This window comes from Larus michahellis, chromosome 11, assembly GCF_964199755.1.
Source record: "Larus michahellis chromosome 11, bLarMic1.1, whole genome shotgun sequence".
Classification (NCBI taxonomy): Eukaryota; Metazoa; Chordata; class Aves; order Charadriiformes; family Laridae; genus Larus; species Larus michahellis.
Genome location: NC_133906.1, coordinates 8,625,667 through 8,651,022, shown reverse-complemented (window position 1 = coordinate 8,651,022; position 25,356 = coordinate 8,625,667). Strand labels below are relative to the sequence as shown.

The 25,356-nt window shown below is 37.5% G+C and overlaps 1 protein-coding gene across 1 annotated transcript; it reads left to right on the top strand.

Annotated features, from left to right (window-relative positions):
- The first annotated feature begins 755 nt into the window (after positions 1-755).
- GABRA6 (gamma-aminobutyric acid type A receptor subunit alpha6) lies at positions 756-24,848 on the top strand. The gene is made up of 11 exons (XM_074604570.1): positions 756-793; positions 1,171-1,289; positions 1,603-1,670; positions 2,938-3,158; positions 3,264-3,346; positions 3,917-4,060; positions 4,493-4,645; positions 4,726-4,878; positions 9,076-9,335; positions 19,948-20,211; positions 24,798-24,848. Exons 1-11 carry the CDS (start codon positions 756-758, stop codon positions 24,846-24,848), a joined length of 1,554 nt encoding a protein of 517 aa, XP_074460671.1.
- The last annotated feature ends 508 nt before the right edge of the window (positions 24,849-25,356 follow it).

Here is a 25,356-nt window from a genome sequence, read left to right as displayed (position 1 = left end):
CCAAGTGAAATCTGTGTATGTAACCCTCCAAAACAGCTTAGTATTAAAAAAAAAAAAAATTAAAATCCAAAAACCTGAACCAGAATCAACTTTTATCGTTCAATGTTCATGTATTAATATGTTTAGATACTCATGCCCTCTGCACAGTTCTGAAGGATTGATCATGAGGAAATCTGTTCAGAAAGGGCAAAAAAAACAGTAAATTGGAAACTGTCGGGTGGTGGTTTTTTGTGTTTGTGTGTTTTTTTTCCCCAAAGTTCTAATGATGCAGAAGCTGCATAATAATCTCTCTGTGAGCCATAAACATAATAAAAGCTGAGGCCATTTCTAACATAATCTCTATCAGCAAGATGCCAGCGCTTTTCCAGATTTCCTAACGGGTCCCTGCTAATTCCATGCCAAAACTAGCAGTGGATTTCTTCCTTTTAATCTCCCCTAATGCCTTATTCGATTATTGTCACTGCTCTACGACCGCGCACCGTCCCTTCAAACCCTAATTCCCCCCTGGAACAGTCAGATGCGGCTGAACGGCGGTGGCGAATCTGAAGGACGCGCACGGCCACAGACACCCCCCACCTCCCCGCCCGAGGCAGAGGGCGGCCGAGGACCACGGGGAAGGGGGTGAGCCCGCCGGACTCTCCCATATCCTCACCCGGCGGGGCCCCGGGCCAAGAGGGGAAGAAAGGATGAGCCCCGGCACTCGCTCCAGTTGTCGGGTCTGAGGGCACCTGAGCGTCCTCGCACATACGTGAGGCATGGCTCTGCTTATCGCCTGGGTGTGCGTCGCTGTGAGGTGAGTGAGCTCTCCCCGCCATAGCACCGGTCCCACCGACACCCAAAGGCTTCCTCCAGCCCCGCTGCAGCCCTGAGGAGCAGGCAAGGGGGAGCCGGGCCCTCTCCCCTCCTCTGTTCCTCCCGGGGGCCGGTTCCTCCTCAGGCGCCGGTTTGGCGGGAAGGCTGAGGCGAGGGGACGGCGGCGCGAGGCCGGCGCGAGGGGGCTGAGGCGAGGGGACAGCGGCGCGAGGCCGGCGCGAGGGGGCTGAGGCGAGGGGACGGCGGCGCCAGGGGGGCTGAGGCGAGGGGACGGCGGCGCGAGGCCGGCGCGAGGGGGCTGAGGCGAGGGGACAGCGGCGCGAGGGGGCTGACGGCGCGACTCGCCTCTCCTGGCAGCATAGAGAAGGCGCTGGGCGGCCCGGGCGACGGGGCGGACCTCTTTTCGGAAAACATCACTCGGATCCTCGACAAGCTGTTGGACGGCTACGACAACAGGCTCCGGCCGGGCGTCGGAGGTAGAGGGGAAACTCCCGTCCCCTCGGGGGGCCCGAGAGCGCGCGGCTCGGGGCGGGCGGGAGCTCTCAGTCTGCCGGTGGAGGGGAGGGGGTGGTGGCTCGAGGGGCGCGGAGACCAGGGCCCTGTCCCGGACTCGGCAGGAGGTAGGCGGTGAGATCCCGAGAGGCGGGCGGCAAAGGAAGGATGTTTCCCGTGCCCCGCCAGCCGCCGGCTCTGGCGGGGCGGCCCCGGTACTGTGCTCCCATGGCGGCCTCGAGGGGCCCCGCCGGCTCTGAGCCCGCTCCGCGCCCAGCTCGTCTCCCTGTTCCCCAGGAGCCGTGACAGAAGTCAAAACGGACATCTACGTGACCAGCTTTGGGCCGGTGTCCGACGTGGAGATGGTAAGGGCCCCGCTTGCTGCCCCTGCTCTCCTTTCCCGGGATTCATTACGGTGGCATCTGAGTTGACCGTCATTAAAGCAGATTACGAGGCTTAATCTTTTTGACAATCTGTAGGGCCCAGCAGAGCGGTTTGGCTGGAGCTGCATATAGCTATTTCCCCAGCAGAGTCAGCCAGGGTGGCCCAGGCCCAATGCTGGGCACAAAGGGCAATGCTAGTCTCTGGTAGGGGCACGGAGGGGAGGTTAAAGATGCTTCTTTAACCTCGTCAAGAAGATTGTAAGCATCTATGGCCCCACACATCGGTTTGCAGGAAGGCTGCACAGTAGGCAACCTAATGAGCAGCTCCAGGGGAATGGTGCCATTTCTGAGACAGCTGCCCCTTGTCATGCTGGGTACCCCCAACTTCAGGCAGCTGCGGACTTGAGTGAACTCCACCAATTACAGTAGCAGCCCCAGGAAAATGTTAAGCCACTGGAGTGAGGATGGTGTTGCTGCTCTCATTCTGGAAGTTTACTTTGATCGCTGGTTTTGCTCTTGTACACTTCCTCCAATACCTGCTCACCTGAGCCTGCAGTCCAGGTAGCAGACAAGGAACTGTGGGCCCCAAGACAGAACCAAAATTTTTCCACCTCTCTTCATCAGTCAATCTAAGAGAAGGCATAACCTTGCCCTTCTTACACATTTGCCTCCAAATAAGCTTTAGCTCCATTTCCTGGACAACTTCTGTAGAGAACTCCTTTCTGAAGGCTTGTGAGAATATTACTAAAAATCCTTAAGAAAAATAACTTAGATTAACTTGACAGCATAATCCTACTGAGATGTGACTCACATCAGTCCTTTCTTTATGAATATCCAAAGTAAGCTGCAGAAGAGGCACTGAGCATGTCTTTTTGTTCCTGGCAATTAAACATTTATAGTTTGTTTTTGGACTTTGAAAGGATACTAAATTAGACAATTGTACCTCCTTAGACCTCAGTCACTTTGAATTAAATTATTACCTCTGAAAGGAAAATTTTCCTTACTCATATCAAATTATCTGTTCACTGATTAATTTGTAACTATTCTGTAAATAATAAGAAAATACGATATTTTTTCAGAGACTTTTTTTTTTTAGTAACTACTTAATGGTAATAGGATTAAGTGTGTAAGCAGTAAATGAAATGCCATTGACATGTGTGCTAAGTTCTCTCATGGAGTTACTGTATACACAGCAACTTGGGAATGCTGGCCCTCACACATAAGTCACCCACCTGTTTATTTTCCATAGGAATACACAATGGATGTCTTCTTTCGGCAGACATGGACTGATGAGAGGCTGAAGTTTAGTGGACCAACTGAAATTTTGAGATTGAACAATTTAATGGTCAGTAAAATTTGGACACCAGACACATTTTTTAGAAATGGAAAAAAATCAATTGCTCATAATATGACAACTCCTAACAAACTTTTCAGAATTATGCAGAATGGAACTATTCTTTACACAATGAGGTGAGAGCCTATTCTTCTGCTTTTAGTTGACCTTTATTTTTGATTCTTTCAGCAGTGTTCCCGCATACCATTTTTTTCATTGTCATCTACTATAATGTATTCTAGACTAACGATTAATGCTGATTGTCCTATGCGGTTGGTGAACTTCCCAATGGATGGACATGCTTGTCCATTGAAGTTTGGAAGCTGTAAGTTTTTCTGTATCTTTCTGGTTCTTACAGTAATACATTTGGTCTACATGTATGTGAGAAGATCAGCAGTGAGATCTTAGGACACTAATGACATTGAAATGTTTTATTACATTTTTTCATATAAGAATACTTTCTCGTCTGAGACTCAGACCATTCATAAGTACATGGATTTATTCACTGAAGGGTGACTGTTGAAGCACATTATTTTGTTGTTTATTATTCTTACACATCTAGTAGTCAAAGTGGGTCCTTCAACAAGTCATAAAATCTGTGGTACATTTATTCTATTACTTCTAGTTTTGGCAAATGAAAATATTTAGTCAATCTGTGGTAATCAATGTATGTGTTTTATAGCAAATCAAGAAACAAAAGCTAGTGCCTATCAGGTCCCACCTCAACTGTTCTCTTGCTGTTGAATTTTTTGCATTTTGTCATTAGTGAGGTTAGGAACTTGCTGGAGTAGGATGCGTGTTTCTCTGGGTATTTGAGCCACAAACGGGATCATGCTACTTATTTTTTCAGTTGCTTACAAATTACATAATAGTAATTTTTTCCTCTTGAACTCAGATGCTTATCCAAAAAGTGAAATAATTTATACATGGAAAAAAGGACCCCTGCATTCAGTAGAAGTTCCACAAGAGTCTTCCAGTCTCCTGCAGTATGACCTCATAGGACAAACTGTATCTAGTGAAACAATCAAATCTAACACAGGTAAGATGTGGCCATGCGGGAACTACTGATATTATAAAACACATCTTGAAAATAAATTACAGGTTTTTTTCCATATAGAATGGGATTAGTTTAATTCTCTTCTGCCATTTTAAAAACTAAAATCCTTGGAAATAATCTAACCATTGTCTCTTAGAAGATAGCTTGTCAATACTGTCACTTTAAGCATGCAATTTTTCATGCGATTCTTAAAAATCACCTCTGCCTCCCCTCCCCAGTAGAAACAATACATAAAATGAATATTATTCTCTTCTGCTTCCATAAGGTCACTTAAACTTTTTTTAATCAGATAATTTTTATTATGCACTAGAAGGCCTGTAAGTACTTTTCTCAGAACATAGTACGTTTGGTTTAAGCCAATAATGTTTACTCATGTGTTGCCAAAATAATGCTGACATACTTGTCTCTTAACAGGTGAATATGTAACCATGACAGTTTATTTCCACTTGCAACGGAAGATGGGCTACTTCATGATACAGATATATACTCCATGCATTATGACAGTCATTCTTTCTCAGGTGTCTTTCTGGATTAACAAGGAGTCTGTTCCAGCCAGAACAGTTTTTGGTATGCTGCATTAAGGTCATTGAACAGCTCAGCATCACATATACCATTCATTCATTACTTTCATTGCTTGTTTGTTTTAGGCGAATATTCACTTCAGCTGCTCTATTTCCATCTTCAAAGGAAAATAGGCTACTATCTCATTCAGACATACATTCCATGCATCATGACCGTAGTCCTGTCTCAAGTTGTGTTTTGGATCAACAAAGAATCTGTTCCAGCAAGAACCGTGGCTGGTATTAATGTTTTGTTCTTTTATCATTCACTGTATTGAATCCATTGTATCAAACAGCTACCTGTAATCCAGTGGGAATTGGAAAAGACAGCTAGGTTTCAGTGAACAAAAGTAAATCCTAAAATTAAATCAAATAATGTTCAATCTGCCCACGAGGGTCATAATTCTTTACTCAGAATGTTTGGTTATACATACTTGTTCATGATGTTTTTCTTCCCCTCAGTATTTCTTCATACGCAGGAATGGACAATTGCAGAGTAAATTAGTCAACCTCTCCATTTTTTAAAGAAGAATTTTTCTATTGATTTAGTCTGTTGTTAAACCAATCTCAGTTAAAAGTTTTAAAAAAATAAATCAATGGGATGGAATTAATCTCATCTGACCTAAGGTCTCACTTAGCCTTATCTAGCACTCATTCTGAAGTACTCTCTTCCCCTTGTCTGCTAGTTGTTTAGATACCAACTAGCAAGAACTTTAGATGGATAAAGTTGGTGAGATAAATCCTGTCTCTAGCACAGGTCGGAGTCGTAATGTGAAAGGTGGGTCCATATTGCATGGCAAGGCCCTTTTTTCATTCCAGTGGTTTGAATCAATGCTCCCAAAGCTGCTCCAGAAGACGGAAGTTTTGTCTCCTTAATTTTTAGTGCGTGCTCTGCTATTAAATCTGCCACACGCACCCCACTTCAGTATTGATAGGCTCTGAAACTGCACTCATTGTTAAGGGGTAAACTTTCACTGACTGAATTGTTTCTAGAAGAGCAATCATAAAAATATTAAGAAAAATAATAAAACTTGTCAAAAACTTCATGAATCCACTACCCATGCATACACGTTTTGCAACCTTATCTATTTTCTCTTAACCCAGTAGTTGGGTACAAAAAATTCCCTTTGTGAGACTTGTCTTCAGTAAAAAGAAGGCAGCTATATGTTCCCTAAGCATAAATGATGCAAATCTCATAATTCAAAATGAGTCTATATTTGTAGTTAGCAGGCTACAGAATTTGTATAATTTGATTTCAGTCAATTGGCATTTCCTACCTGCATGGAATGGTATTCATAAAAGCATTGCAAACTTTTAGGAATGCTAAGTGAACGCAACTTCCTCAGGTGCCTCTTGAAGGAAGATCAACACTTTTGTTCTTGAAATCCCCAACTGGGAGCTGGGATACAGTTTGGCATCATTAAGCACTTACAAGTCTTATTTTCTGATAATAAGGATTTCTTTAAGTACTCAAAAATATTAAAATATCAGGCAATAGATTTTCAACGATGTTTTTTGCAACTGAAGAATAAAATATAGATAGGAGGTTTGTACACAAATTAAACTACCTGATTTGGCTTTGTTTTGCATCTCTGGACTATACAGTTACATCCTCTACATTTTGACTAAATATAATTGCTACCTAGTGGGCAGTGGAAGTCAATTCTATATGCTTGAAGCAATGTGCAAATGAGTCTTTAGCTGATTCAGTAATAATTACATAGAGACCCCAACCCTGGAATGACAACTCTTAGATGTCATACTGAAGAGTAAATATAGAATTAGAAACAGAAAATATTTTAAGAGAATTGTAAAATAGACACCTTTTTCAATATTGTGGAAAATTAGTCATGTTGGCATTTTAAAAGAATGTTTCAATCCTTATTCCACTCTTATTTCTCCCAGGCACAGTCTGAATTTTAGTCCTTACTAATTCAAAATCCCACAGATTCTGAATACCTTTACCTAACGAAAAGAGGGCAAATTCCTTATGACAAAAAAGACTTTCAGGCCCCAGTAAAAAAGAAAAGGTTTAAAATGGAGAAGTAAGTCTCTTTTCTGCAGCATATTGCAAATACTTGAACTATAAATTTTCATTTTTACTTCTAAGTTCCTAAACTATAAGTTTGAGTGAAAAGAAATTAATAGTAGAAGAATAACAATAGTGTGCCCAAACCAGTTTCTCAGAACAAATTCATTTAGCGACTCTACCTGCTAAATGGATGCCAGTTATACTTTGCAGGTAATATTACAATAAATACTCTCAACATTTTGCAAAGATAAATTAATGGTCAAAAGCACCTACTCTCTACAGACCCAAACGTGAAAAATGGAAGACAGAAATACTTGAAGATGCACTCTGGCATTCTTTATAATTCTGCCATTGGAAAGAACAGCAGATTGCTAGTATGAAATTCCTTATTTTATGTGGAGCTATGTATATAGCTATGCATATACATATATGTGTATGCATGTGAAGTTTTATGAACTTATTATCAGAATATTACCAGAAATTACTTAGAGTAAGAAACATGGTTACTGGAGGCCTAATTTTAAGTATGCTCTGAATCTATACAGCAATAGCTATTATTTCACATTTTTATGTGCCTTTATCTAATCTTTTTAATTCCTGGAAAAAAGTTCATCTGTTATTTTGCAGAAGGATAGTAGTCAGCTTCTACGTTCCTAGCAGGTCACCCTGGGAATTTTAAATTAATACCTAGTCATTAAACTTTAGTTACAATAAAGACTCAGACAGGGAAAGTGTTTGGCTTTTATTTTTGTTTCATTTTTAATAAGAGAGGATAACATATTTCAGTATTTGCATTATGTAACAGATTCTTCAAAACTTACCAAGAAGTGTACAAAGTGAAAAGACAAGGGTAAACAGTCATCAGTTACACAGTTTACCAACTGTAATTTGGCATTCAGTTTGATAAAGCAGTTTTCCACAGTGCAGAGCATTTCATCAATATTCCGTCCACATTGAGAGAAGTCTTATCTATATCTGTAACAGAATAGGACTTCCTATTCCTAAGTTTGAATTCCTGCTGCAGTAAGTTTTTATTCAGACACAGAATATATCATTTTTATTACTAACTAGCACATGGACAGATTCTAATCTAATCACACATCATATTGAAAAGTTCATTCTGGACCTTTGAAATTGAAATATATCTCAGCATACTTGTATTCATATTATAAAATGAGTCTGGCAGATTTGGGAGAAGTAGTGATCCTACATATTTTTATACCATCTCCTATTCGCATTTCATTAAAACATTTTGAGTAATGACATTGGGATGTAGTTAACCTTAGACAGCTGGCAAGCTACATCATGTGAAAGAGTTGCAAAAAACTTGAAAATAATCAAGTCACCCTGTCTTGATGCTGCAGTATACAATGACACTGCATCCTTTCCACTGAGCATCATTCATAGCATACTGATTCATCATCACGACATGACATTATAACATCTTTTACTTTCCCACCTACCCTTTCCCAACTGCAGAAAAGACCAGAAGAGGGTATTCTCCACCTTACTGTCTTTAAATACCTGTGGTTTTCACATTCTAGCAGGCATAATTACAAGTAAACATGAGTCACAGAGGCTTATATGTTAATGAATGAGTTTGCTCTTGCACTTTTTGCTTGTATCAGGCAGCAGTGGGAAGTAAGTATATTTCCTACATTATTAATGTTGTACAATCTAAAACAGAAAGAATAAATTCATGACTTCACGTGAAGAACACTATGGGGCCCATGAGCTACATCACCAGATTTGTTGTATGAAAACAGATAAGCAGCTCTAGAGAAGTAGCTTTTCTGTCCTTCATATTTGTAACTATGGGTGCTTTCAAATCAAGATACTGTTAGTGAATCTTAAAGAATGTATTCAGTGATTAAAGACAACTGCACAGAGGTCCAAACTTACTTATTAGTAGAAATATTTGGATCATAGCCTACCAGTGATTTTAATGAAGAATTAGATTAATTTGTTGAGGGTTCTGTAAGCCATGATCGGTTTTGTGCAAGAACAGGAGAGAGGATCACTGTTGGGAAATGACAGTAAGTTAATCTAGATTTCTGCCAAATGTTCTGCTTACTAACCCCTCAAATAAAGTGTATTTCATAGTTTGAGCCTGAATTTTATTATACCCACATTTATCACAGTTCTAAGAAGCTGCACCACGTAGTATGTAGTTAACTTTCAGTTTGATCAATGTATTAAGGAAGTTTGTTCAGAGCTTTTAGATGCTGAAGCCAATATACATGAATTACTTAAGAATACAAAATACTTCGCAGTCTTGTTGGTTAGCTGGTACACAGCTAAAAATAAAGAGGAGTTGTTTGGGTTTTTTTAATATATATGAATTTAAGAGTAGCAGGGTTGAAGGAAAATTCTAATGCCCCCATTTTCTTTTTCTTATTTTCAAGGAATCACTACAGTTCTAACAATGACGACATTAAGCATCAGCGCACGCCATTCTTTGCCCAAGGTGTCCTATGCTACTGCCATGGATTGGTTCATAGCTGTGTGCTTTGCCTTTGTCTTCTCTGCACTTATTGAGTTTGCAGCTGTCAACTACTTTACCAATCTTCAGACTCAGAGAGCAATGAGGAAGGCAGCCAGGGCAGCAGCACTGGCAGCAGCACTATCAGCAGCAACTGTACCGGCAGAGGACGAGATTGTCTCGGTAATTGCTTGCTTTTCTGATAATAAGCATCATATAGGAAGAGGCAGCTGAAGTAGTGAATGCGAAACAATATTAAAGTGATCTTAACCTGAAACAGATTATGTAACTAGATCATGTCTATTTATCAACGACATTGCTCTTATTTCAGAAACTGAAAAGACTTCGTTTATTCATACTGTTCATTTATATTTGAGATATGATTTACTAGAAAGATGTTTATTTGGTAAGATATTTAAGGAAAGCCGTTAGATTGTAATCCATAATACTTCTCTTGAGCAACGCTGTAGGCAGTGTGGTCAGGCAGCTGCGGTTCTCTCAGAAAGTGCAGAATTTGTAGGACGCTATACAATGGAATGAACATGTGCATGGCCAGATGATTATGGGATCAGTGTAGTACACTGGTGCATACCATAAGTGGGTCATCTGGAAGAAGAGGAATTAGCCTTTACATAAATTTGGCATCTGTTACTTTCATAAATCTGTGTTGGTGGAAGCTTGAGGAGAAAACATAAATGTAAAGATTAAGATAGATTTTAGTACATGCAAAAGACAGGAAGGCTTTCTAGTATCAAAAAAAGTATGTCAGAATTGCTTGTAAGTATTATTCCTTACATCTCAGGCTAAGTAGTGAATGCTGTCTCACAACATATGTTAATGTATTTACCTCTATAGCCCTCCTGTTCTAAAAATCAGTTTTACTACCGCCACATTTCCCATTTTGAGAGAAATAACAGAATTTGAATGACCTTCTGCAAAACCTTTTAGTTTGTAGTTGAATAACAAAGTCAATCTAAAAGCTATTAAGTATCAGGGCAACACCTTACCCACCATATAGTAATTTTTCTACATTTACTTATAAAGAGCAGTTAAAGTTATAACATTTAGGTACATTCAAATCATTAAATTCATAATTGATAAGGTCCAATATTGGCAAAACCAAAGCTCCACAGCATCTGTGATTCTGTGATCTTGCTACTAGTCCTCATTGGAGCTAATCAGTAAATGTTCTTCGACTTGGAAGCATTGTGCTTGTAAGCCATATTGTATTTTGCTTACAATTTCATTAAATATTGAAAAAAAATAAGACATTATAAGATATAGTAAAATAAAGAATTGCATTTTATTTTCACTAAATATGTAAATGCAAAAAGAAGCAAATCTTTATACATTTTAACTCAGAACCACAGCTTTTTTGTTTGGTTTTTAAAACCACAGTTATATAAAGAAAATACAAAAGGAAGTCCAAAAAATTTAAGTGGAGCTTGGAAGCAAACGTTCACTGAATCTTGCACTGATTTTGAAGTGATAGCAGAAACGCTGATTTAGATTTGGCAATATCTGCAATGCTCATATCTACATTTATTTTAACTAGTAAACTTTTATAATTATATTTAAACCTTACAAAAAACAATGAGAGGAAAAGAGAGTATGCATTTGCCAATATTTAGGACATACTTCCCCCTCCCCAATATCATGATATTTGACTGAGAAGTACTCCGGACTGAATAAGCAGAACATTGCAACAGTAAAATACTGCAAAATAAGAAAAATACTTTTAAGACTGAAGGAACTTTAAAATGTACTAAAGCTTCATTTTTATTCTTTTGCTGACTTTTTTTGAGGGCAAGCTATCAGAAAAAAAGTTAAAGAGATCACTTGGCTTTATGTAGCATGAGGAAAATATTGATAACTGCTATATAACAAAGAGGAAAAACAGCTCTGATCTTTCCTGCACACACTTCCTTATTCAAGTTTGAGTTAATCATAGGGAGGTTTCCAAGAAGAAAAAAACCCCAACCAGCTACTAATTTTAACTGAAGTCCCTGCTGAGTGATATGAAAACAGTTTGGCCTACTCTGCACATGCTTCTACTGGTGAATCCACAGCAGATGCTACAAAGCCACCGCCACCCCCAATCTCTAGAAGACAACTGATTCAAAAAATAACCCTCTGCATGTGCCCAGATATACTAGAACATGAGGATTGTGGGTTCTCCAGTACTTGTGGGTGTTTTACATGGTCTGTGTATCACTGCAGACCAAGCTAAGCACAAACTACAAAATTGCTGTTGAACGAATTATTAAACAAAAAAGAAATTGCAAAGACTTCAAGTCTCTTATCAAGGGCTTCAGCAACAAACAAGCACAGAGACAAACTAAAGACACACCTTCCTGATTTTGTAAATACTTACTTGTTAGCTTTTCCAAATAAAAACAAGCAAAAAATAAGCATCTAGGAATAAAATAATCATTCAAGAAGCACACTGCAACCATTTTGTCAAGAAAGCTATTTACAACTAGCTAACAACACACAGATTTAGAAGAGTAGTAAAACCCGTAACATCAAGGTCCCAAGGTAAACTCAGCCTCTAAAACAGCCCAAAGTGTCCACAAAATTCTACAGTCCTGATCTTGCTCAAAGCTCATATTATCCAAGACAGTAATTTTCAAGCCTTGTAAGTCCAACACTTTTTTCTCACAGGACCAGTTCTCTGTGAGAACCCATATCTGCAGTAATAGAAAAGCAAAATCAATGAGATCATAAAAATGAAGGTTACTAACAACTGAAGAAAAGATGATGTAGTCAAAATGGCTTCTAGAAGAATTAACTGATGGATTTAAAAGGTCCCATTCCAGAAGGGCATGCTGGGAAAAAAGAATTAATTCTAAGATAGCAGATTTTTAAGAAACTTCTTTTTTCTTTTTTCTTTTCTTTCTTTTTTTGTGTAGTGAAGGTAAGGGGGAAAGAACTTTTGTATGTTGTCACATAGATGGATGTACTGCAGCCAGTGATCTAATTTCAGCTGACACAGACCTGAACTAGCTAATTTGAATGCCAGCAGTGTAGTTAGCACAGGCTGATTGTGTGAATATGCGACCATTTCCTCAGGATTATCATCCTCTACTGAGTTTTGTACTTCTATAGCTACATTACTGGTCTTACAGCAGTTATGTTTAAATAAGCATAATACAGTTTCTTTCTTATTGTAGCTTTAGGAGCTGTTTCTGAGGACCTGATTTCCCTTTTGTTGCCCCTTACACCCCAACTTGTTCCATTTGTTTGCCTCTAAATTCTTTCATCACTTTTCCTTCCAGATTTTTCTTTTTGCTCTTTTGATTGGATAGTAAAGTTTTTCATCCACTTGTAATGCTGGTATTTTTATTTGTGATTTTTAAGTGCATGAAAGTTGTCAGAATTTTAGCTATATGAAAGGGCAGGTATAGGATGAAGAGTAGTGGACAGTATGTTAAAAATGCCTACTGTCTTCTGCATTTATAGAAATCAGATTGTATTTTTACATTGAGAAAATTTCTGAAGATTGTAAAGGTTTACTTAATTTGGGGGTGTCCATTTATAAAAACAAAAGTGAAAAAGTGAGATGTACTTAACTTGAAAATTTTCATGTCTATACAACTGCCAATGGAATTCTCCTACCAGTAGCAACATTAGGAGTAACAACATAGACGATATGTTTTTAATAATCTATTACCTTAAATTATCTGAAGAGTGACTAAAGAACACTGTGGTAGGAATAACCTTAGGCTGTCTGAACTAGTACTTTCTGTATGACAGACCTATTCTCCTGCTTTGCATAAGAGAAGCTCAGGGAGACAGTTTGGGTATTAATGAAAATTCAAAGGAGTTACAAAACAGCCAGTTAGAAGCTTTTTCTGCTTGACTGAGGGCCTACCATCAAGATAAATGTATTTACACAATATATTCAGTGTTTTTTAAATTCCAAATTAGCTGTTTCCTAAAAAAAAAATCAAAAATCTTTCAAAAATAATATCAAAAAGCCTCCTTCCCCTTAAGTCCAGTTAATTTTATTCAAAATCTTTCTTTATTCAAAATCTTTCTTTATGCAAATGAACAAAACTTTTTCTCATGGGTTTTTATATTATAGCCATAAAACCTGTACACTCAGAAAAGAAAGATGGCAGAAAACCAAATTCTGCTCTACCGTACTAATGAAAGTAGGAGGAACTCTGCTCAAGTCATTGGACTACAGTGGTTTCAGTAAGAGAGACAGCGGTCCGACTACATTGTCAGTTAACTGATCACAGCCCAGCACGCCTGTTCTGGTTCCAGGAAAGCCACTCTTTACCTCAGTTAACTTAGAGCAGAATTTGGCTTGCTCTCTCTGTCAGCTGCAGGCAATCCCTGTGTGAAATACAAAACTATGGGTGTTCCACTCCAAAATACGATGGCAACAAGCTGAGTAGTCATCTGGACCCTGACAGAAACCTGTTTTTATTCATGCGGTGACCAAGCTTGTTCTAGCATGTACAAAACCAAACATTATATATACATAAAAAACATTATATTTAGCTTTTTAATCCATTTCAAATATGTATTTTCTATATTAATCGTATTATTTCATCATTATGGTTTCCTTAATCCAGGAATATCCCAATACTAGAAGTTGTAGGGGAAGGGGAATTGGTGGTACTGTCTGGTGTGCACAATTTTGAAGTAATGCTGTGCGAGATGGTCAGGAAGTACACACCGTGGATCAAAAGTCATGCTTTCCATACGTGAGACTACATGTAAAAGACAAAAGATGGTGACGGGGTGGTAGCTTGATTACAGTTATATTCTAAAAGACCTGTTGTTTTAACAGAAAATGGCACAGAGCAGTGAAATACTGCTGGGAGAGCTTCCTTCTCCCTACTAATAGCCCTGTCCCTGTGTTTCAAAATAAGAAAGCTTGGGCAGAAAAGGATTCTCATTCTCTTTAACAACCCTGCCCAACTGCAGAGAAGCCGTATGGCACTTCAGTATAGAGGATTTAGTTTTCCATGATTACGTCAGAATATACTGAGTATGTTTAATGAATATCCTAGTGTAACTGAAAGGAGAGCACTTCTATTTGGATTATCAACAACCCTTTATGAGATCATCGTAGCAACAGCTATATATATATTAAAGTCTTGACTGAGAACATGGCGCTTTCAGTCAAATTAGGGAGACCTTCCTGTTCCTCCACAATTGCAGATTATCAAGTAGACTATTAAAAACAAACAACAACTTTCAATTATATTAACTTTTCATCATTCCAAGAAGGAAAGCAGATGCCAATTATTTGGTTCCGCCTGAGATAAATATTTGTCTGATTGACAAAGCCAATGCAGGGCACTAAGGAAGGTTTAGAAGTAGCTGATATACACCAAAATAGAAAAATTCAAGATGAACTGGATTTAGACATTTTTTTGTTCAACATTGAAGTCTAATCCCAGTACCTTTTTTGCAGGGGGGCAGCGAGAACAAAATGAAGTTAGTTAAATTATAGAAAAACACCCAAACAAACCTCTCTACTGCTGTTTGTATAATTCTGTCTCACTTAAACACTCAAAGAAGTAGCTTCTATACGCTGCAGAAATTTAGCAAAGTTAAAGAGACAAGGATTGTTCTGGACTGACACTGATAAATTTAAGAGCCAAATGTGACTTTGAACATTTAAATCCATTTAACATAAACATGTATTTTGACAGGGGCTTTCTGCTAATTATGTGATTTTTCTGATATGCTACATATAAATGTTAGGAAGAGACTCTACCACAGTACATTCCCATTGGAAAAAGAATGAGTAGGGTTCCAGTCTCTGTTCTCCTTCGTGCTTATTTGTTTCATATGACAGCAGTTTTAATACAATGGGTATGGTATATTTTTCAAAGGTATGCTTTCTGCCTCGAATGGCTCTTCAGATTTTCCATGCAAAGTAAACCAGCTTTGAAGTAATAAAGCAAAACCCTCTCCCCCTAACCACCTTCACCTGATGGTTAGGCTGTATTTTGAGAGGTGAATTTCAATCCCCAAGGGCTAAGAAAGAATCTGAACATGGCTTTCCCATGCTCCAAGTGAGTAATTTAACCTAAGTGATTTAACCCTTTCACTAGGGTAAAGCCTGAAGAAAACAAATTTGCACGCTATTCCTCATAATACTTCTAGGAAACTAAATTTAGAATTCCTAAAGAGATGCCTAAAGCTAGGACTGCTGATGACTTCTAAGCTATATTCAGCTTTTAATTATGCAGAACACTGTTTATAGATGTTTGCAATACACATTGTTTGAATCAGATGCCACATATGAGATATGCAAAGAAATGTCTAAATTATAGGTTACAATCAATCTCTGGCATGAGATGGATACTTAAACTGCACAGGACTGTAAAGATTGAGGTATCTTAGTGCATGCCCAGAAGGAGCTCTTACATAATGTGGTGAACTTTCCTGCTGCAAGGTGCTGCATATGGATTGTTCAGTAGCTAAGCAGAGTTTTTACAGATCACACTGTTGAATGTAGGGGCTAAACGATGCTTAACTCCCTGTTTGGGAGTTAAGTCACTAGCATGTGATTTTATGTGTATAATATGAATGGTTGAAATTACTCAAACTGTATCTACTAATGAGATGGGCAGGGAAAAAGAATGTTATATATTTAACTTAGCATTCTGCCTTGTACAAACATTGAGGTTTGGTCTTAGGGTTTTGTTTGTTTCTGGGGGTTTTTTTGTGTGTTTTGTGATGTCAGCAAAGTTCAATATCCTTAATCCAATAAATGATAAAGAAAAGGAGGAAAAACACATTTTTTTTGTCTAAACTTTTAGAGTTTATTCTCACAAACCTCTTTTTACTGCATTGCCCGCAGGAAAGAGAGACGTAAGCGAGTAAGAGAGAAGTACGTAAGGACATACTGATGTTAATTTGTTTAAAGTTAGCCAGTGTCTGAGTGTATACATAAGATTCTCATGTTACTGCTAGGTCATAAACTAAACTGATAGTAAGAATATGTATTTTCAGTACAAAGGAACAGTAGAGAATTTTACAAATAGGAATTACAGAAATCTCTTGAAGAAAAGAAACATAGGAACAAAGTGCATTCAGAGCCTCCTGAAATATTCTAAGCATAAGCAAATTCTAGTGATATTGATGAGAGCTGTGAAGGAGCAGCACCTTTATAGACAAGATGAGGCTGCTTTGTGAGCTTTCTAGGGGATCAGATAGCTGAGCTGCAAAAGATTAACAGAAGCCAGACTATACCTTACCAGGCTATATACATACCAGTCTTAGTCTACTCCAGCTTTATGGTATCTCACATTAAACAGCGATCTTGCAATCTGTTCTGTGTCACTGGGTAGTCATACATAGTGACAAGTTTAATTGCCTTATGGGACTAAATTCCACATGAGCGCAAGAGTACTCTTCTGAATCAGGATTCAGTAACTTAACAAAATTCATTCTTTCATTATGACACAGTGTGCCATGCCTCAGGCTTCCTGTTGTTGCTCTTGGTAGCTGTAAAAGAGACCTTACTGTTTGAGTGATTGGCTGTGTGAACTACGCAAAACAGGCTATTCATTCCTGTTTTCTCTCTGTGTTATGCTAAAGTTTCATGATGTCATTGTAGGTAAGCTGTATCCCGGGTAGTGGTATACAAGAAAAAACACTTGACCCTGACTTGCTGGATGGGCAAACGAGGGTGATAAAGAGAGTATAAAGAACTACTCAGGGACTTTCTGAATGATTTATATCAACTCTAAACTATCTCCTCAGCATGTGAAGAGCATGACAAAAAACTGTGGCTTTACTGAGACAGTAAAATGCACTGGTCCTTCCTGAATATCGGAATAGGCTATTTTAGGTAATGAGAAGTTATTAATATTACTCCATTGATAGAAATTGAAGTAAACTGGCCCCAAAGTGGGAGCATAATCAAGTTAGTTAGGGCAGTTCCTAAGTTCTGAGGATACACACTGACTCCAGATCTTCCCTTCTCCAAGGTGAGATGAAATTGCAGAGATAATCCTGCTTCTGTAGCAATCCTCCTTCTATAGGAACGAGCTTTAATAAATATTCTAAATAAAATAGTGACCAGGATTACACTTTTCCAAGTGCCTGTTCAGATGATCACGATTATTTACTACCTCTACATTCTAAATACATTCAGTATGGAATGTCATCCGGAGACCACAAGCTACATCTGTTCTGCCTGCCATTAACTCTATCACCTCAGTACAATAACTCCCAATTCATGCTTGAATGATCCAGAGCAGAATTTGACCCACCTTATACCAGAATATTGCACATAAAAAGGGCCAAGATTCATCTTAACACTTACATTTTTAGGAACCACTCATTCTGCACAACAGGTCAAGCAACCTTGCAGTAAAGCAAAAAACAAGCTACCTTATAACTTCTACAATTCAGTTCAAAGCAGAGCACACAAACAAAATGGAATAGCAACTTGAATGAAAGCAGTAGCCCAGGCTCTTGTCAGTCAGTCTGTTTATAGAGTAGGATTATTATTATTTTTACGATTAGTGCAAGTGGACATGGATCCATGTCCCTTGCCCTCTTTCTGAGAAACATCTGTAGATCATCCTCCATTTAAATCTGTCTGTTGCTTGCTGTGTTACTAGAAAATGCAAAAACAAAGGTCTGCATTACAGATAGGCACAGCCCCAGAATATGAATGCCATTTAAGATCCATCCAAATCATGATACTAATCATTTAATGTGTAAATAGCAAAGTGAAATAAGGAGGGATATGGCAAGTTGGAAGTATTGGGAAGTGTTGATGGGATGTGGGGGAAGAAAAAATTAATAGGTGAAAGAGATATATACAGAAAGAGCACTTTTTTTTTTTTTTTTTTTTTTTGCAAATAGGATGTTGTTCTCTCCTCCTTTTACTTAGACTAAAATCAATTGTGAGGAATCTGCCTCTCCCTAATTTCAGTTAGATACCAGCCCATTCATCCATGAGCATCATGCAGGTGACATTGTAGCAATGTCACTTGTTCTGATACTGACTGTTAAAAGGCTAATTCCTGTTATAACTCTATTTTAAGTCATACATGAGATACCAGGTGTGTTAGGCTAGCCTTTTATCTAGAAATTATGGCCCAAGTACAAGTATAGGCAATGTATTTCCAAAAATACTTATTTTCCTTTTAACACATTCATTTATGCGATTGACTACAATCTTTTTCCATGCATAGAAATCCTGCAAGTTAAATCCCAAAAATGCTGACAATGGGCTACATTTAATTGAATGATTACCACTAAATCACTCCTAAGGAATTAATTTGGAAATTACATATCTAATAGAATTTTGCTACCTTAAAACTATTCAAATGTTATGATTCCATTTTACAGTACATATATGCAGTTGTATTGTAAGTTATTTACATTGTCTAAGACTTCCCTCATTAGTTTCAGTCACGTAGTTCTGCTGACCAAAAAAGCTGCTATTTCAAACCCAAGAATAGCTGCACATGTTGTGCAATTTTGCTGCACAATATTTGTCATCAATAACCTGGAAGTTTTGCACTCCCTTATTCATGAAGCTTTAGATTCAAGCTCAACTAAAGCGTTGCATGTTAGCATTGCTTGTTAGAGTCTATGGTATTTCTATTGCTCCCTATTAACAGAAAACTTGAGCACTTCGTATCAAAACAATAAAAAACAACTTGACACTCTAGCATTCTTCTGTATTTTCCCAGCCATCAGACGAAGCTTGTGCCTGCTGCCATGCATTTGCATTACTAATGGTAGTCCTGGGTAGTGGCAGTAGCAGCAAAGAAATTTTTGAAAGTTTCCTCGCATATGATACTACTGTGAAAGTGGGTAACTGATATCCATTATAGCAGGCTTGGAGCCTGTGGTAGATTCTATTCCTAAGCCATTTCTGTAAGGAAGAAATCTTTTACTTCTAGTAAAAAATGGTGATTTGGCCACAAATAAAACAGGTGTACATAATGAATAATATGTCAGCCTAGCAACTAAGAGGTAAAACTTAACGTTCCGGTGGTCTGGCTAAATTTTTTAAAAGTTTTCATACCACCTTCTAAAGAGTAATTGGACCTGGCTATGAATATTGCACAAAATATAGGAATAATTTGGTTTAATTTTACCATAAATGAAAATAAAAGTAGTCCCATTACAGTTAGGATGAGTATTTGTCTTCAATTATATGCATGAAACTGCTGTGGGAATCATGAGATATATCTGAAACAAATTTCAGTCTGAAAAAACTACAGGACAATTTAGGATTTGTGTCTTCAGCACCTGTAAAGTTAGTCCATTTCCTTTTGTGCAGCAGTGTTTTAGTTCATCGGCAGCTAGTTTGGGGACTAATAACAGTGTGACAGCTTGACTACGTTCAGTGAGAGTTTACCAAAACTCCTCAATGGGCTCACACAGTGAAGTCTGCACTTGAGACAGCCCATATGTGCTATTTTATTTAAACTTGATTCATATCTACATAAACTTCACTCATACCAATATATTGCAATTTAGATACACTATTACCTTCTTTTATTTTCCTTTTACCTCCATCTTTTCTTTGTCTCTTGTAGATTCCATTTATTACCATGTTAAAAATACGGAAAGAACATATTCTTTTATGTTTTTACAGCAAAGCTCTAGGCCACAAATGCACCTCTATATTTGCAGTATGTTTGTGATTTCCTTAGGTTGCTCTATAGCAGAGAAGCAGCAATAAAATCTGAAAGTTGAGTAGAAAGGTGGAGAGAAGCCTGCTGATCACAAAACCTAAGACTCTGTATTCAAAAAATCACCTTTTTTTTTTTTTCTCTTTTTCCTTCTGCAGCATTCTGACTCCAATTGTAACCTGAAGAAGCGAGTAAACTCCACAACATCTCAGGCAGATCAATCTCCCGAAACCAGCATAATATCAAATAGTGCATCCCAGTGTCAATCAGTGTCTGTTCTGGCACCAGCGCCGCCACCACCACCGCCGCCTATCGGAGGCACAAGTAAAATAGACCAGTATTCTAGGATTCTCTTTCCAGTGGCATTTGCAGGATTCAACCTGGTATACTGGGTCATTTATCTTTCAAAAGACACTATGGAAGTGAGTAGTAGAATTTCTGAATATTTGCTTATAATATGTAATATGTTTATTTATTATTATTTTAATTGTTCATTTACTCTTGCAACTCCAGTTAATCAGTCCTTTCTGAAAAAAACTACTGATAATAGCTTTTCTAAAAAAATCAGCTGTTGCTTCCAGTAGTAGTGGCACTCAGTACAATGCAGGAAGGCTATCTGAAGATGAGAAATGTAAACACTTATCTCTATGCCATGTTGCACTGAGCAGAACACATTGTGTAAGACAACCTATGATGCCATTCTCAGCAAACAAACTAATCTTAAATCTTCCATTTCTTAATCTTCCTATCTGCAGTAAGGAATGGTAGAATTATCTGTTGAAGCAATGCAGCAAAGGAGATAAGAACTCTAATATCTCCTAAGGTTTTCTCAGTGAGGTAATAAGATAACAGACTCCCCAAAAAAGTTTGTTATTCATTCTATACATTTATCAATAGTGTGAAGAGTTGACAACTGCAGTATACAGTCTGTGAATAGAGTCACTTTTTTTATACATTGTAACACTGATTTTTACTGTCTCGTCATATAGTTCAACTGTTCTATGCAGATAAAGCTGCTGAATTCTTTGCTTAAGTTTGTTTTAATCAGTTAGAGAGTGATCATGTCTTTAGATATCCTTGAGGTCCAGAAGAGATGTGCGCCTTGCAAATTGAGCATGTCTAGAATAATCAGTCAGTTATTACCTTATAATTTTCAAGCAGTCATTAAACTTTAAGTTTTTAATGCTTTAATTCTCTAATTTTTCCCTTTTCCCTAAATACAGCTAATGGTGTCTGTTTCCTTGGTAAAAAAATATATTCTATTGCCTTGTTGCCATAGAGTTTTTGAATCTCACTAGCCATTGCAGTCAATATGATTGGTACATTTAGCTTTATTTAGGACAGCTAGAGAGATAATGATGGTATTTAGATGGTACTGAATGCACATCAATAAAAACAGAGGCTGGCAATCTGGTATGACTGGTGAGCAGATTGTGCCTTTATTTCCTAGATTAGTAGTAGAGCAGGCCAAGGGAAATCTCATGGGCAGCCAAAAGATGTTGCAGTTCAAAGTACCAAGACAGTGCTGATCAGCTGATTGGTGGCATCTTGCCTCTGCTTAAAGCAGAGGCTACTAGCCTCTAATTTTGCTGATTTTTGCTACTAGTATGATCTGGAAAATGCTGTCTCTCGAAGATGGAGCGTGCTGCCAAGCAGCTTGTATGAAATCAGGAGGGCAGGAAGACAGGAGGCACTGTCTCTTACAAATGTTTCTGCAGATGTCTCTCTCAAGAGGTCACAGCTGCTAACTCCTGGCCACTCAAAACCTGCCCAATGCTAAATTTAGCATTTGTGCCAGAGTTACTGATCCTGCTATTAAAATATTGAGTATGTGTGCAAATTGCTTATCTCAATCAGAGAAGGGAAGTATCAAAAAAAGCTCATGTATCATCATTACAGCTTCTGTTTAGAGGCCAGTTCCTTAGCATGTGTAGCTTGTCATAACTCCAGTGATATCATTCAACCAGTCACATTTTGGATCTAGAAATATTTGGAATATAGTTGCCATTTCCTTCAGTAGTGATGAAATATTTACACTGAACCTTGTATATTAATAGTTATATTAGCACTAAGCTTTTAAAATACTCTAAAGTCTAGGGCATAGTGCTGACTAAATAGTTTTAAAATTATGCTTTTGCAAGCCCACAAACCTGCTTACAAACTCAGAAATTGTTTCTGTAGTAGCCTTATTGAATGTCAGAAATCCAGCAGCAAGATTTAGAAAACAGAACAGTATTGACAGCTGGGGTGTTTCGAATGATGAAGAATGTAAACAATTATGTAAAATGTTGATCAAGCTCTACTTCATAAATTACATTTTCTTGTTTGTGTACTCAGTTGTAACTAATAATGATTGTGATATACATTGCTAGGTTTCTAATTCAATATAATGTATCACTTTACCAGTTGTTACTTTCAAGGAAAAATAGGATTGGGTTTGTTTAAAAATACATTAAAAATATGTAAGCCTTTCCACTGAAGCAGAGAAGATACAAAAGTTAGGTGAACAAAGCATGGCACGCTTCAAGACGAGTTCAACTCAATCACAGGCTCAAGCCCATAAGATTAAGTATTGGTACAGTATTACTCAGTTAAAAAATTTAATTTCATTTAGAAAATGCATTCTGTGTAGTATTTCAGGTATACTAGCTTTTCTTTTTTGAGTTGATTTGTCTCTTGTTTAAAAAACAAAATGAAAAAAAATAATCAAATCAGTTCATTGAAATAACTACATTTCCTGTGCATAAGTTCTTGTAGTGCACCTTTCTAGGATTTTGATTAGTGTAGTTTGGAGTGCAGAACATCATTCTAACAGCATTCCTAAGCTGTTTGGTAGTATTTCTGCACACTACTATGCAGTTTTCTTATGGCTTACGTAATGCGCCATATGTTACAGAAATGAAGAAGTCATGCTTGTGTATTGTACCTGATAATATTTAAAAGAACCTTGGGGCTTGAGTACTTTTCAAAGTGCTCCTTGGAGTACCTTATTCTTCCCCCTCCATTTAAACGTTTTCTTTTTGGAAGACTTCAGGTCAATGACCCTTTGTCTTACTGTACATGTAAACTAAGAGTATGTTAATTACACAGAAATTTTAGGATTTGGAAGTATGTATAATGAAGAAGGTGTTTCCAATAAAATGTATGCCTTTAAACATTTGAATATTCTTTTTCAGAGCAGCCAGGATTGGGCAGATAGCAAGAGTATCTTAGACTGAACTCTCTGTATTTGTACTTCCATATATATCGAATTAAGTTCAGCTCAGGAAACCAGGAAGTTTAGAAGCAAACTTTACTTGTAAAATTAATCTTTTGCTATATTTTTAAGCAAGATGGTAGCATTCTCTGAATGAAAAAAATGAAAAAAAAAAAATTCCAGGCTGAAATTAAGTGCTTCAACTGAATGCTTTTATATGTGAATGGGGATATCTTCTAGCCTTAATATTTAAATAAATGGTTCTATTCTCGATGGTTCATTGGAACAAGTAGGAAAACATTCAGTATCAGTCATCCACTTGATACATAAAATATATTTCAATGTAAACTGGTCTGTATTGTAGAGTAGCAACAGCATTGCAGGACAACAGTTATATTGGAAAAGTATAGAAGTGAAGCTAATATATTTTTCTGCTTGCATTTTGCTAGACGGCCTGTTGTTAGAACCCAATATAACCAAAGGACAAGATAAAAGTAGAAGAAAGGAGTTACTTGAAAATATGTATATGAAAGAATCCCAAGTTGAAATAATAATGCCAGTTTTTAGACCACAGAAAATGCTGATATTTGTACGATAAGCCCATATTTCTCTCAAAATGTTTTATAACTGTAACGCTGACAGATGCTTAACTATAGCAATATTACTGTGCCATTTACAATATGAAAAAAAATAAAGCATTAAAATTACTCTAAGAGGACTTACTCCCTCAGTACGTAAGGTCAGTTTGTAATTAATTTAGATAGAAGGTTTGAAAATGTGACATCCCCCATGATTTATACATGCAAAATGGAACAGGGACGTTTCTATGGTGCATTCTTCTGTAGAGTACTCTAATATCTGCCATCCATAAAAAGCTCTAAACAAACAATAGACATTTGTCTAGATAAGCCAAATAGAGAAATTCTTTAAAAGGAGAACAAACCTATCTGACAAACGAGAAGTCATACAGAATTTTTTGGCTTTGTTTTTGGTTTTAAATCTTGCTAACTCCTTGAGCTGGATACCAATTTATGACTGACTTTGGTAGGTGAATTGGGTGCTTAGTTTAATTTAAAATTTGCTTAATTTAGAATGCAGACTGCCCTTTTAATGAGAAGAATACAAATACTCAGTCTACCTTTGCGTATCGTTCACTGTTCTCGCATCTCCTTACACGTCTTTCTAAAGTAACCTGTCTTAATTTTTATATATAACGTTATATTACATTTTTTCATGTAGCGAAACATGGAATGATGGAGTGAATCAAGACTAAAGAAGGAATATTATGTTAAAGTTTTGATGATGAACTGCAGAAAACTAAGCAGAGGCCAGCTTTTATGTTTGGGAACAGAGGAAAGTACAAAGTCACTGAATGTGCTAAATGTGCTGAGTCCTGGATATTATTTGGACGCAGAGAACATAGTACGATGGCCAAAACAAAGAGTTACATAGCAGGTTGAAAGAGAAGATGAGATGCTAATGATGCATGGGTCAAGTGGGAAGAAACAAGAACCAGAAAAGTATTTAGCTTCAGTATGTTAATACTCATAAAGCTTTCACTGCATATTGTTACATCATGTTTCCATTTAAACACTGTGAAAGTAAAGTTCAGGAGAAAACAGTTGTTGCCATACATACTTACAATTGACCTTTGGTGATCCAGGTAATAAACATCAAATTCTAAGAGGATTCTCCCTTGTAATGCAGTTCTGTTTTAAGTCTGCTGAGACAGGTAGAAATCAGGTGGTTTTGCTGGTTAACTTTGTTGTTAACAACCCTTAGCTTAAACTTCTCTTTAAACTTTTCTTCTAGTTTTTTGAACCTACTGCAATGCATCTTCGAAATGACCATCAGTCCAACTGAAGAACAGCTCAAGGTTTGAAAGAAATCACTGAAGGTCGTGTGGGGTTGAAGGGACTTCAAAGGATTTATCTATCCACAGGTGCTCTCAATTTTCAAACAGGGAATATTTATATTGGACATCACCTGGAAACAAACTGTGGACAAATCAAAAAGATAGAAATTGCACAGGGTTCTAACAATATTTTCTTAATATTTCTTACATTAATTTTACTATAAAAGTTGTTAAATTATTTTGTTCTGTTGTCAAAGAAATGAATGTGTATTTGTTCTAATGCTGTTATAAACAATTGAATGTTTACAAGATATAAAACGTCCATAACAGGATTATATTTTTAAAATACAATAAGCATTGCTAAAATAAGCCTGATTCTGAACTGGTATGACTTGGCATGATTTCACCGAAAGGTTAGGAGCTGCACTGATTTGCAGCACCTGAAATTGACCCAAAATAATGTTAAGAAATCCCATCAAAGGGAGCTGCAATCTCATCATGTTTTCATCACCCTTT

Bases quoted from the DNA above. Each gene is read 5' to 3' on its own strand.
- GABRA6 (XM_074604570.1), top strand. From the start codon at position 756: ATGGCTCTGCTTATCGCCTGGGTGTGCGTCGCTGTGAG. The intron at 1,290-1,602 runs GTAGAGGGGAAA...CCTGTTCCCCAG, and splicing joins GCTCCGGCCGGGCGTCGGAG to GAGCCGTGACAGAAGTCAAA. The intron at 4,646-4,725 runs GTATGCTGCATT...TGTTTGTTTTAG, and splicing joins TCCAGCCAGAACAGTTTTTG to GCGAATATTCACTTCAGCTG.